We start from the raw sequence: 15,119 nt of genomic DNA, 5'->3' as shown, positions 1-15,119 counted from the left end.
GAGTGAGGAGCAGAAGCTCTGGCTTTTAGCTGTTTTCCCTCTGTTTTCTTTCTTCTCTGTTCTCGTTGTCTCCTTTTTTACTCAGTGCTCTTATTTCTTTGCACTCGTTGTGTCTGTTTTACTGTGTTTACCCTCATCTTTGTGCTCTCACATAAACTGCTTTTCCATGTTGCTTGTCGGTGACTTGTCTTCATGTGAGCGACGGTCCTTTTGCTCTTACTCTAGCTAACCCGATATGTGCTAAACACACTCAGAATTAAAAACTGTAAAGTAGCATTAAATCAAGGCAAAGAGTGAAAACGGTCAGAGAAAAAATATGAAAATGAATGGAAAGTGACTTCAGCCCAAATATTCGAACCCTATAAACGTGTGGTGTTAGGGTCTGGGTGTCTGCTGGCTCCTGGGACCCTGTCTTGTACAGGATGGACGGGTCCGTCAGCACTGAATGAACTGTGAGTCACCGTTTATTTCCAGAGCTTTTTTAACTGTGTGTTGAAAATAGCTGCAGCTAATGAAAGTTTTATATAAACAGAATCATGAATATTTCAACTCAGCATTAATTAATGAGCACTTATTGCATGAAAGGTATCTGACACTGAGCTTAGACAGCAGCTTGGAGGTCTGCTCTTTAGAACAAGGATTTGTATACTAACCAGTCCTTGCCTGACCCAGGAACAGCTCATACAGAGGGTTGCATTGTCCTGTGGGGCTGAAAAGTAAGCCGAGGACATGGGGACAAGCTCTCACCTTAGTAGACGGCTCCAGTTTTAAAGCCTTCTTCAGGGTCTCCATGGCTTCATCGTAGTCTCCTTTATCTGAGAGCAGCTGCAAAACACAGGGGAGATATTTCAGCACTGGTCCTTACTGAACTCTTTAGAAAGTTATTAAGGCTACGTTCACAGAGCAGGTAAAAGTGTCCCAAATCCAATCTGTGTCGTGTCATTTGTGTCTGTGTGCGAACACCACAAATCACATTAAATCTGACCTTAAAATCGGGTCACTTTTGTATGTGGTACTGAGATCCGATCCATATCCAATCTGTGGCAATTTGACTCTAAGTGACTTTTACATCACTCCAGATGTGATTTCTGGACAATGGTCCAAAGCATTTCCATTTTAATTTAAGGTTTTGGATGTGGAAACATCCTGAATATTGGGAAAATAAATACTTCTTAATCCTTGTTCCTGTCTTTCATTTATGAGCAGGAAACTGCTTTATGGAAGTCTACATTAGCACAGGCAGCTACACAAAGCAGCTGCATATGCTAATGTAGAGCATCCCAAAGCAGCTGCCTGTGCTAATGTAGAGCATCACAAAGCAGCTGCATATGCTAATGTAGAGCATCACAAAGCAGCTGCCTGTGCTAATGTAGAGCATCACAAAGCAGCTGCATATGCTAATGTAGAGCATCACAAAGCAGCTGCCTGTGCTAATGTAGACCACCACAAAGCAGCTGCATATGCTAATGTAGAGCATCACAAAGCAGCTGCCTGTGCTAATGTAGACCACCACAAAGCAGCTGCCTATGCTAATGTTGACCACCACAAAGCAGCTGCCTGTGCTAATGTATAGCACCACAAAGCAGCTGCCTGTGCTAATGTAGAGCACCACAAAGCAGCTGCCTGTGCTAATGTAGAGCACCACAAAGCAGCTGCCTGTGCTAATGTAGAGCACCACAAAGCAGCTGCCTGTGCTAATGTAGGCCACCACAAAGAAGCTGCATATGCTAATGTAGACCACCACAAAGCAGCTGCCTGTGCTAATGTATACCACCACAAAGCAGCTGCCTGGGCTAATGTAGACCCCCACAAAGAAGCTGCATATGCTAATGTAGACCACCACAAAGCAGCTGCCTGTGCTAATGTAGACCACCACAAAGCAGCTGCCTGGGCTAATGTAGGTGTACACAAAACAGCTGCCTATGCTAATGTAGACCACCAAAAAGCAGCTGCTATGGTAATGTAGACCAGCAAAAAGCAGCTGCTTTCGCTAATGTAAACCACCACAAAGCAGCTGCCTGTGCTAATGTAGATGTACACAAAGCAGCTGCCAATGCTAATGTTTACCACCACAAAGCAGCTGCCTGTGCTAATGTAGACCACCAAAAGGAAGCCGTGTGTGCTAATGTGGACCACCACAAAGCAGCTGCCTGTGCTAATGTAGAGCACCACAAATAGCTGCCTATGCTAATGTAGACCACCAAAAAGCAGCTGCCTATGTTAATGTAAACCACCACAAAACAGCAGCCTATCCTAATGTAGACGTACACTGTGAAGGCAGCTGATTTATGGAGGTCTACATTAGTGCAGGCAGCTGATTTGTGTAGGGCTGTGTTAACACAGGCAGCTGCTTTGCATCTGTATAAATCCTCAGATGCAGTAGTGTTTAGTCAAAAAAACTGCTGTGATTTTGCACCAATGAGAGACTGTGTGCCCCAACTTTTCAAGGACGACTAAATTTATGAGTGATTTTATGGTAAGTTTAAATGCATATAAATTCACAGCCCTCTCCCTGCTCAGAGGAGGAAGTAAAGTTAGTAGAACTCCTCTAAGAATGTTTCTTCATTCTTACTGCCATGAAACCAAGTTGCTAACTCACTTTCTAAACAAACCAAAAGTATACGACTCTTTCCATTGTCAGTTTTCTGGCCCTCAGCAGTGTGAACCACAAATGCCTAGTGTGTGACCTGCACTCAAGTATAAGCCCAGGGCTGCTGCTGATTCTTTAGAGCCCCCCTTTAAAAATGCTCTCGTGATAGAGCTTAATGAAGGGTTAGTGAAATACCTCTGTAAAGTGGAGTGATACCTGTAGAGTTATACTCTATATCAGTGCCCTGGGAATGTCTCTCATCCAATCAGATCCCTCAGTCAGAATTAGCTGCTGTCTTTATATATTGTAGCTGTCCAGTTAAAAACCTGTATCTCATTATTTGAACACAGTGATGGGTTTGTTCTGTTCTTGGGGATAATACTGTGGCCAAAGGTCTGTGTGAGTGTGGGTTTAGACCAGTTACAGACGGGAACAGAGTGTATTGACACTTCATTTTTAGGTTACTTTTGTTGAATAAATTGACAACTGCGACTTTTAATACGACACAACAGTCATTAAATGACAAAAGAGCAGATAATGTTGAATAACAATTCTACATTACACAAAAAGGCTTTAAAAGCTATTTGTTTTATCGTCTGATGTCAGGCTTTTAGTATTTCAATCTGCTTCAGAGTTCTCAGTCACAGACCTACGTAAGACCAGGACAAGGCCCTGTACTCAGAGGACTGATTATGGACAGGAGGACAGGATTATGCGTACTCTTATATCTCAAGCTTCTCAGCGTGCAAATTAAGTTTCCGCTGCTCAGTATTGTGTCCAGGATATGATAGACAATGATGAACGATGAAGCATCCAGCTCTGAGCTTCCTGCACACTGCTCTGAGTCACCACATTTCATTCACCTTTAAGTGCATTGCCCGGGGCACTAGTAATCCATGATCTCATCCAGCCACTGCTCCCTCTCACCACTTCCACTTCTTCAGCTCAGTGACAAACAGCATGGGGGTGTTCCCAGTGTGCAGTGGTGAGAACCAACCCAAAGTGTTCAGAGGAAGGACGAGTGGTGAGAGTTAACCCTGCTCTGCTAGAACCAGGTCAGAACACACACCGCTAAAAGAGTTAACTCCACTCTGATAAAACCGGGTCACAACATGCGCTGCTGAAAGAGTTAACTCTGCTCTGATAGAAACGGGTCAGAACACACACCGCTAAAAGAGTTAACTCCACTCTGATAAAACCGGGTCAGAACATGCACTGCTGAAAGAGTTAACTCTGCTCTGATAGAAACGGGTCAGAACACGCGTCACTGAAAGGGTTAACTCAGCTGATAGAACCGGGTCAGAACACGCGCCGCTGAAAGAGTTAACTCCGCTCTGATAGAACCGGGTCAGAACACGCGCTGCTGAAAGAGTTAACTCTGCTCTGATAGAACCGGGTCAGAACACGCGCCGCTGAATGAGTTAACTCAGCTGATATAACCGGGTCAGAACACGCATCACTGAAAGAGTTAACTCAGCTGATAGAACTGTGTCAGAACAGGCGCCGCTGAAAGAGTTAACTCCGCTCTGATAGAACCGGGTCAGAACATGCATCACTGAAAGAGTTAACTCAGCTGATAGAACCGAGTCAGAACACATGTCACTGAAATGGTTAACTCAGCTGATAGAACCAGGTCAGAACACGCGCCGCTGAAAGAGTTAACTCCGCTCTGATAGAACCGGGTCAGAACACGCGCTGCTGAAAGAGTTAACTCTGCTCTGATAGAACCGGGTCAGAACATGCGTCACTGAAAGAGTTAACTCAGCTGATAGAACCGGGTCAGAACACACGCTGCTGAAAGAGTCAATTCTGCTCTGATAGAACCGGGTCAGAACACGCACCACTGAAAGAGTTAACTCCGCTCTGATAGAACCGGATCAGAACACGTGCTGCTGAAAGAGTTAACTCCGCTCTGATAGAACCAGGTCAGAACACGCGTCACTGAAAGAGTTAACTCCGCTCTGATAGAACCAGGTCAGAAAACGTGTCGCTGAAAGAGTTAACTCCGCTCTGATAGAACCGGGTCAGAACACGCACCACTGAAAGAGTTAACTCCGCTCTGATAGAACCGGGTCAGAACACGCGCTGCTGAAAGAGTTAACTCCGTTCTGATAGAAACGGGTCGGAACACGCGTCACTGAAAGGGTTAACTCAGCTGATAGAACCGGGTCAGAACACGCGCTGCTAAAAGAGTTAACTCTGCTCTGATAGAACCAGGTCAGAACACGTGCTGCTGAAAAAGTTAACTCCGCTCTGATAGAACCTGGTCAGAACACGCGTCACTGAAATAGTTAACTCCACTCTGATAGAACCAGGTCAGAACACGCGTCACTGAAAGAGTTAACTCCACTCTGATAGAACCGGGTCAGAACACGTGCTGCTGAAAGAGTTAACTCCGCTCTGATAGAACCGGGTCAGAACACGCGCCGCTGAAAGAGTTAACTCCGCTCTGATAGAACCGGGTCAGAACACGCGCTGCTGAAAGAGTTAACTCTGCTCTGATAGAACCGGGTCAGAACACGCGCCGCTGAATGAGTTAACTCAGCTGATATAACCGGGTCAGAACACGCATCACTGAAAGAGTTAACTCAGCTGATAGAACTGTGTCAGAACAGGCGCCGCTGAAAGAGTTAACTCCGCTCTGATAGAACCGGGTCAGAACATGCATCACTGAAAGAGTTAACTCAGCTGATAGAACCGAGTCAGAACACATGTCACTGAAATGGTTAACTCAGCTGATAGAACCGGGTCAGAACACGCGCTGCTGAAAGAGTTAACTCTGCTCTGATAGAACCGGGTCAGAACACGCGTCACTGAAAGAGTTAACTCAGCTGATAGAACCGGGTCAGAACACACGCTGCTGAAAGAGTCAATTCTGCTCTGATAGAACCGGGTCAGAACACGCACCACTGAAAGAGTTAACTCCGCTCTGATAGAACCGGGTCAGAACACGTGCTGCTGAAAGAGTTAACTCCGCTCTGATAGAACCAGGTCAGAAAACGTGTCGCTGAAAGAGTTAACTCCGCTCTGATAGAACCGGGTCAGAACACGCACCACTGAAAGAGTTAACTCCGCTCTGATAGAACCGGGTCAGAACACGCGCTGCTGAAAGAGTTAACTCCGCTCTGATAGAACCGGGTCAGAACACGCACCACTGAAAGAGTTAACTCCGCTCTGATAGAACCGGGTCAGAACACTCGCCGCTCAAAGAGTTAATGGCGCTCTGAAAGAACACAAAGGTCAGAAAGAACACCGGGTCAGAACACAACAAGGAAGTAACAAAAAAGCATGGAAAAGCAGCATGGTTTTAATCTTGTGGCCAACCAGTGTTAACTACTAAGTACTGTGTCTCCTGCGAATAAACCTATTATATTTTATTCTAAATAACGGCATTTGCATCAATATAATCAGTGTATTCTCTGTAAAACCTTTTTCTTTAACAAACCAGGTCAGAACCGTTGCACTCAAAACATTTGCATACGACTGTAGGCAGAATTCTCGTGTATGAACTCGTTGAACTAAAACTGACCCCGGAACAGCCCTCCTGCTCTGAGACACTGTAAGAAAAACAGACGCCCTCACCTTCCCTTTGCGGAACAGGGCTTTGACATTGTTGGGGTCGAGGAAAAGCACATCCAGGCTGGTGTGGAGCGCCTCGCTGTACTGCTCCAGCTTCAGCTGAGCGGCCGCCAGGTTGTTCAGACACTTCACCCGGTAGTCGTTCACCTCCTCCTCTTCATCTGGAGCGCAGTCTCGGCCGTCTGTGGACACACACACACACACACACACACACACACAGAGAGTCTTATCTCCATGTTTTCGGGAGCTATAACCACAAACCAAACCTTAACCTTTACCCTAAACTTAATCCTAAACCCTGCACCAACACTAATCTACACCCTAACCTTAAAGGAACACTATATAATATTTTTACGTTAACATTCCTGCTTCAAAATCATTTTGATGATTATCTGACCTATAATAGAGAGAACAGAGCCTCTGGTATTGCTACTCTGTGCTCAGCACCGAAGAAACTGCACTATACTGTATTTTATAGGAGGGTAGGAAACCACACCCTCCCTCCTCCTCCCCTTTGATTTAAGTACAATTCAGTAAATATTAATTACACTAGGGGGAGCTCCAGAAGCAAATAAACTAAACTTTACATTTTGGAACATCGTAAAATCAACTATTGTGGGGAAATGCTGTTCTCTCATATGTTTACATTTAGATATTCTGCATATGTTAAGGTGGAATGGTGTGTTTGAGGGGAATAATGACTGTTTTTTGTACCTATAAATTGTCTGTAAGTGTTTATTCACTGTTTGAATTCCCACAGAAACTCATGTGTAACTCGAGCTGTTTAGTTTTGTAGCACTTTCCCTCTGTGTTTACTTTAATGCAGTTAGCGCTCTCCTGAATTTAGAGTCAGTTCCACCTTAAGTAATGTAACTGTAACAGCAAAAATAAGTCAGTGTTACCCCCCTATGGAGCAGGAATAGAGCAACGTCCTCATCTCGGTTGGTGCTTTTCAGCGTTTGGAGTCTCTCCGTCGTCTAAAAACCTCCAGATGGCGTTTCTCTGCCGTGAGCAGAGAGAGAGAAAGCCTAGCACCGGACCCAGACACTTTGTTTTTTTACCCATTTACAGACACCGGGGCTTTGTAAACACATTAGAGCGGTTTCCAGCGCAAACCGACTGCAGAGAGGAGACACACAGGGTTTATTGATTACAATCGTGAACTATTTACTACATCTGTTGTGTCCATGACTCCAGTTGTCTCTGCTCCAGGTCCAATCAACCCCCTCCGAGACGGACCCCCTCCACAACAAAAGTTGGGCTGGGCCTTGTTAGCATGCAACTGTGCTTCAGACAGTAAAGCACTGTCATTAGGGCTATAAAAGGTCTAAGCTCAGAGCAAGAGGAGGCATTCTGTGTGGTCCTTAGCAACGTCAAAGGTTTCCTTAAATCCATCACCCAAAACAGTGAATCTGTCTCTGACAGTAACAGCTTCTGCTTTTCTGGGAAGGCTTTACGCTACGTATTCAAACATTATTGTGAAGATCTGACGTCATTCAGCCACATAAACATTAGAGAGGTCAGCGCTGCAGTGACACTGACGTGGTGGTGGTGTGTTAGTGTGTGTTGTGCTGGTGTAGAGTGGATCAGACACAGCAGTGCTGCTGGAGTTTTTAAACCCTGTGTCCACTCTCTGTCCACTCTGTGAGACACTCCTCCCTCGTTGGTCCACCTTGTAGATGTAGAGTCAGAGACAGTAGCTCATCTGTCGCTGCACAGTGTGTGTCGCTCGTCCTCTAGTCCTTCATCAGTGACACAGGACGCTGTCGGCTGGATGTTTTTGGTGGGTGGACTGTGTCACTACACACACACTAACACAATAACAGAACGACCCACCACCCAAATCACACCTGCTCTGTGGGGATCCTGTCCATTGAAGAACAAAGGGCTTAGAAAGTATGTAGAGCAACAGATGGACTGCAGTCACCTGCACGGTCATTGGAGGTGGTGATTAAATACACAATCCAGACCCACATCAGGAAAGCAGGATGAACTCACACTCATACAAAACACACAAACACATGGTCTGGACCAGACTGGACCATGGATGCTCTGTCATTGCTGTTGGTGTCAAGATAAACATCTCACCACAAAGAAAACAACACAATCTCTCACACACAGAACCCACTATTATTCCCCGCTCCGCCGCCGCTGTCCGAGCGACGCAGCCTGCAGGCAGGTCTGGACAGTAATGGTGTCGTTTGAGTGCTCAGTCACGTCTGCAAGATGTGAGTAATGCTCTTATTAAAGCTGGGGCTAATCAAACGTAAGAAATCTACATGTTATTTCCACCTCCTTAATCATGGTAATTGCCAGGGAAGCCACTCCGACCTGGAGAGGGAGATTGGAGAGTAAAGAGAGAGTGAAGTGCAGGGCGCCGTTCCTCAGCACTCTCTGTAAATTGATCACACGTGTACGGAGAATAAAAAATCTAATGATCCATGGGCATTGGGAATCAGGCTGTACACTCCTGTCTTGATCCATGACTTCAGATTTATAAAAAATATATACAGTACTGAGGGCGGCACGGTGGCGCAGCAGGTAGTGTCGCAGTCAACACAGCTCCAGGGGCCTGGAGGTTGTGGGTTCGATTCCCGCTCCGGGTGACTGTCTGTGAGGAGTTGGTGTGTTCTCCCTGTGTCTGTGTGGGTTTCCTCCGGGTGACTGTCTGTGAGGAGTGTGGTGTGTTCTCCCTGTGTCTGCGTGGGTTTCCTCCAGATGACTGTGAGGAGTGTGGTGTGTTCTCCCTGTGTCTGCGTGGGTTTCCTCCGGGTGACTGTCTGTGAGGAGTGTGGTGTGTTCTCCCTGTGTCTGCGTGGGTTTCCTCCGGGTGACTGTCTGTGAGGAGTGTGGTGTGTTCTCTCTGTGTCTGCGTGGGTTTCCTCCGGGTGACTGTCTGTGAGGAGTGTGGTGTGTTCTCCCTGTGTCTGCGTGGGTTTCCTCCAGATGACTGTGAGGAGTGTGGTGTGTTCTCCCTGTGTCTGCGTGGGTTTCCTCCGGGTGACTGTCTGTGAGGAGTGTGGTGTGTTCTCCCTGTGTCTGCGTGGGTTTCCTCCGGGTGACTGTCTGTGAGGAGTGTGGTGTGTTCTCCCTGTGTCTGCGTGGGTTTCCTCTGGGTGCTCCGGTTTCCTCCCACAGTCTAAAAACACACGTTGGTAGGTGAATTGGCGACTCAAAAGTGTCCGTAGGTGTGAAAACTTTTTTATATTATTATTACTGTTTTATATTTGTTTGTGTTTACTGTGATTATATATAACTTTATACCAGCCCCACACTCACTGAGAGGCATTAGTTTAAATATAGATCATTATCTTAGGGGCCTATTCAGCACAGTGCTGTATATTACCCATATTCACCCATGTTTCTACACACACTGACCACCCTCTCAGCTCCACTGACCACACAGGAGCCCTCTGTAGTTCTCCAATCACAGACTGTAGTTTATATGTTGCTCTGCATACTTTGTGAGCCGTCTTCCACACTGTTCTTCACAGGGTAAGACCCCCATGAGCAAGATGTTGTCTCATGTTCAGTGTCACATCATCTAAGGTCCCAGAGAAAGTACATTATTATAGCAGCAGTAGAACAATTTCCGTGAAAATTAAACACAGAATCAGTCATAGTATGTTCTCCAACAGTCTGAGGAACACTTTGACAATGAAGAACCGTGTAAACATTTTTAATTCTATACAGAACCCTGCTCTATGATGAAGAACCCTTGAAGAACGTAATTAGCATTAGTGTAGAAGTGTAGTATTTTCCCATTAGTCATTGTTTATGTGTCCTTTCAGTGACTTTGAGGTGCACCCATCAGTTCTAGATCACAAACACATGTGTTTGATGGTGCTTCATCACTCCGGAGATTCCCATTAGTCAGTGTTACTCTGTGAAGATTAAACCGTGTGTGTGCAGCTAAACACCATCAGCAGTGGGTTTGCCTTAAAGCAACACTGGGTTAGATACCTGACGCCTGGCAACAACGACAGAGGCTCTGTTCTCCCTGTTACAGCTCAGTGGGGCATCACAATGATTTTTGAAGCTGTCATTGTAAGGTAAAATACTGCCTAGTGTTGCTTTAAAGCAGCTGGGGTGCACACTATAGAGGGGTTTCCTCAAATCTTTGGACACCCAGGGTGTCTGTGCTGTGTGTTACCGTGTGTGCGTGTGGTCAGCACGTCCAGGGCCCTGCAGTAGGCCTGCGCAGCCATGCTGTACTCCTCCCTCTGAAAGTAGAAGTTCCCTCGTTCTCGTTTCTGGTTGCCGATGCGTATCCGGTCAGAAATGGGCAGAGACAGGGGGTCGGGTTTGTCTTGGATTTCTAGCAGCTGCAGCTGGTAGAGGATTGGGGTCCAGGGCGGTATATCAGGCTCTCTGCAGGTCACACACACACACACAGTTTAGTCTCACTGGAGAAATCCACATGGCCTCAATCCACAGCTATCTCTCCTCTGCATCTCCTCATTTCAGTCTCCGCAGGCCGTTGGTGGGACAGGTCAGATGTGCATGGAAGCCTGTTACTGCCACATAAAATAATAATAAAAAAAGGCAATCATTAATATGTAAGTTACATTCTAAATATTTTAAGATAATAACTCATTATTTTGAGATACTAAGTCAATATATTGTATCTTAATATAGTAACTTAGTATCTCAAAACAATGAGATAATATCTCAATATATTGACCTAGTATCTCAGAATAATGAGATAATCTCTGGGTGTTTTGACTTAGTATCTCAGAATAAGGAAATAATATCTTGGTGTATTGACTTAGTATTTCAGAATAATGAGATAATCTCTGGGTGTTTTGACTTAGTATCTCAGAATAAGGAAATAATATCTTGGTGTATTGACTTAGTATTTCAGAATAATGAGATAATATCTGGGTGTTTTGACCTAGTATCTCAGAATAATGAGATAATCTCTGGGTGTTTTGACTTAGTATCTCAAAATAATGAAATAATATCTTGGTGTATTGACTTAGTATCTCAGAATAATGAGATAATATCTCAATATATTGACTTAGTATCTCAGAATAATGAGATAATATCTCAATATATTGACTTAGTATCTCAGAATAACGAGATAATATCTCAAAATATTCACTTAGTATCTCAGAATAATGAGATAATATCTCAAAATATTGAGATAGCGACTTACATATTAATGAAAGAAAAATTGGTGTCTTTTTTATTATAATTTTTTGAGGCAGAAATGGGTTTCCATAGATGTGGTCTCTGCTGCAGGCCTGGAGTCTCTGTAAATAAATCTGAGACGCTTCAAACAACACAGCCATGGTTTGTTATTCACTGTGTAAACCCTCTCTTAATCTCTCGCTGTGTTTACACCGTCCTGTAGTTACTTCAGCAGAGGCTCGAGCGGCAGTGGACTCAGACATTAGTGGTGTGTGTGTGTGTGTGTTTCCACTTTTTTAATTTTGTTTATTTGTAGATGAAAAGCTACTCATGGAACAGACATGGAAATTCCTCACACACTCACTCATTCCCTCACTCAGTCACTGACTCACATACCTGCTCACTCACATATTAACACAGTCAATCTTTTGCTCACATACTCACTCATTCATAGTCATGCAATCACATACATAAACATACACACTCATAATCCCTAAAACATTCTCTTTTTGTCACATACCCATTCATTCTTTCACTCACATATTCATTCACATACTTACATACCCTCACTCAGTCACATAATCACTAACATGCTCATTCTTCCACTTACATATACATGCATTCACCCACACATATACACACTCACTCACTCATTCACATACTCTCTCACTTTTAGGAATTGAACCCTTGGACCATTTGACCAATCAGAAGCCTAAAGCAAGATGGGAGGGTCACTTTATAGAGACAGATGCATAAACATATTCTGAATCTGATTGGTTCTTTGGCAGACATCCCTGATAACAACAATCACAGCGAGGGTGGAGGAAGTGATGGTCTGAGACTGTTAAAGGAACACTATGTAATATGTTTGCCTTAAAATGACAGTTTCACAATCAATGCGATGCTTCACTCAGCAGTAAAAGGGAGAAAACTGCAACTCAGGGCTCAGCACAGCAGAAATTGCACTATGTAACTTGTGGAGGAGGGTAGGAAACCAGCCCCCTCCCTCCTGCTCCTCTTTGATTTCAGTAAAGTGCTGTAAATATGAATTACACTAGGGGAAGTCCCAGGAGGAAAACCCCAAATCTTACCTAGTGTTCCTTTAACACGTCTCGATGTGTGTGTGGAGATTTGTTCTCACTAATAAGTCCAACGAGAGAAACTAATCACGAACGTCATGTCCAGTGATTTCAGACGTCTTCCCCATGGGAGGGGGGGGGGGGGGGCATAACCTGCTCTGCTGGGTACCCCCCACATCCAGCACAGTGGCCTGGGACTGAGGCTGGAACTGTCGGCTAAATCTTCCAGAAAACGGTCACCAACACGAAAAAAAACTGCAGAGTACGGAGAGAAGGTTTGGTCCGTGTCTCTGTACAGATTTATGCGTTTTAAAGTGTGCTTACCCGGCACTTACAGTGTATTGACGGAGCCAAGTGGCCAAAAGTTTGTAAAATAATTACATAAACACATCTTAATGGACTGATGATGACAGACCAGTGATATCTCTCACTGTCCGTCGGAGAAAAACACCCAAATAATGAGAGAAAAGATGAATATAAGCCAAAGTCTATCTGCAGAACAAAGATATAATTTAAGAACTGAGGGCAAGGGAGTGTGGGAAGCGTGGAAAGGCCTTGAAGCATAGATAAGAATGCTTAAAATTAAAAAAATATATAAAATAATAGTGTCCAAAAGTCATTATGTACACTGTGTACAGCCTATGTGCACTGTGAGCTACTGTCACCTGAACCACACCCTGTGAGTGTGAGTGTGTGTGAGCAGAGGTGGTCAGTTAAATTTGTTTCTGATTTCAACTTTATAAAAAAGTGTTTTTAAAAATTGTGAACCGCGCCTTTAAGTGCAGAGGAGAGTGTAAGGGAAAGTGAGCGAAGAAGTAGTGAGACAGGACAGTGCGGGCAGATTGTTCTCAAGTGAAAGCACAGCCGTGTCCAAATCCTCACAAAGGACAAAATCTGGACGGAGAAAAACAGCTTAAGTACAAAGCGCACGTAATCCATCGTTTTCCATCACCGGTGGAGATGAAGTGGCTGAACTCTTACTATGAACCCTGGCTGGCAGCCTGTTGAAGGGAATGAGCTTTGTGTGTGTGTGTGTGTGTGTTGTCCTCAGTTCGCCCAGCTCTGAACTCAGTTGTTGGCACAGGCTTCATAAGAAGACCATCTGCTCCAACAGGACGATTCTTGTGTGTTCGGACAGAAAGGAGCCTCTCAGTAAGCTGAGAACACACTAATATTAAAGTAGCACCTCTACCAGGAATCCTAATCCTCTCACCATGACCTTCACACTGACACCAGGTGGCCTGGATCATTCATTCATTCACTTTCTGTAAGCACTTCATCCTCATCAGGGTCAGGGTGGGACCGGGTCCTGCCTGGAATTGGGCACAACACACAGTTTCACAGGGTGCCAGTCACTCACACACACACACCTGTGAACAGCTTCACATACTCACACATTCACCCAGTCACTCACACACTCACACCTGTGAACAGCTTCACACACTCACACATTCACCCAGTCACTCACACACTCACACCTGTGAACAGCTTCACACACTCACCCAGTCACTTACACACACACACCTGTGAACAGCTTCACACACTCACACATTCTCCCAGTCACTCACACACTCACACCTGTGAACAGCTTCACACACTCACCCAGTCACTCACACACACACACATGTGAACAGCTTCACACACTCACCCAGCCACTCACACAATCACCCAGTCACTCACACAATCACCCTGTCACTTACACAATCACCCAGTCACTCACACACTCACCCAGTCACTCACACAATCACCCTGTCACTCACACACTCACCCTGTCACTTACACAATCACCCAGTCACTCACCCAGTCACTCACACAATCACCCAGTCACTCACACAATCACCCTGTCACTCACACACTCACCCAGTCACTCACACACCTGTGAACAGCTTTACAAACTCACCTTGTCACTCACACAATCACTCTGTCACTCACACACTCACCCAGTCACTCACACAATCACCCAGTCACTCACACACTCTCCCAGTCACTCACACACTCACACCTGTAGACAATTTCAGTGAATTAAAACCAAATATTGCTCTCATTTGTGTGTGTGTGTGACTCATTCTCCCTAAGGGGATTAATAAAGTTATATTTCTTCTTCTTCTTCTTCTTCTTCTTCTTCTTCTTCCAGTATCAGATAAGTTCTTCTGCGGTGTCTGATCCAGCTTTTCCTGCTGTTTCCTGATATCAACCGATGCCAATCCGGATCAGGGCCAACTCTGATATAAACATAACCACTCAGACAAACACTGATGCTAATGTGACTATTGTGTATGACGCTTCTCTCTTTGTTTCTGAAGCATTAGGAGCACTGGGTCTGTGCCGCCAGACGACGAACACCAGCGCAGTGATAACTTTACTCCCCACTATCACTAGCCCCTGAGGACTGATTTGATTGATTGTTTGATTCATTGATCATATCTACAGACTTCTCTGGCACCGCCCTTGCATCAGTATATCTGCAGATGATGCTCTGACACAGCAACAATAACAAAATGACTTCTCACATAAGCAGTCCAGGGAATTGTGAATGATGATCAGTGCAACTCCAGCCCAGAGCATTTAGAGGACTCAAATCTACCTCACAGCAGCCACTGATCCAGGCCCCTAAACCCAGCATCTGAGGCTGTGCTCAGAATACCCAGACCCTACTCTACACAACTCTACTCTCCTCTGCTTAGTTTAGTACCTGGAAGCGGGTTCTTGTTTAGTGGCTGTTCTCTCGTGGTTCAGAG

The 15,119-nt window shown here is 45.0% G+C and overlaps 1 protein-coding gene across 1 annotated transcript in view; it reads right to left on the bottom strand.

Moving 5' to 3' along the window:
* Window positions 1–15,119, bottom strand: part of fkbp16 (FKBP prolyl isomerase 16) — a 105,693-nt gene that overhangs the window by 45,747 nt on the left and 44,827 nt on the right. Inside the window, exons 4-6 of the mRNA XM_066684204.1 lie at window positions 10,323–10,540; window positions 6,173–6,351; window positions 748–825 (exon numbers count right to left, since the gene is read on the bottom strand). Of these exons, the coding sequence (XP_066540301.1) occupies window positions 748–825; window positions 6,173–6,351; window positions 10,323–10,540 (475 nt within the window). The remainder of the gene's footprint in view (window positions 1–747; window positions 826–6,172; window positions 6,352–10,322; window positions 10,541–15,119) is intronic.

The sequence above is a fragment of the Hoplias malabaricus genome, chromosome 11, assembly GCF_029633855.1.
Source record: "Hoplias malabaricus isolate fHopMal1 chromosome 11, fHopMal1.hap1, whole genome shotgun sequence".
Taxonomy (NCBI): Eukaryota; Metazoa; Chordata; class Actinopteri; order Characiformes; family Erythrinidae; genus Hoplias; species Hoplias malabaricus.
The sequence above is the reverse complement of the archived record's forward strand: the minus strand, read 5'-3'. Positions and strand labels throughout refer to the sequence as shown.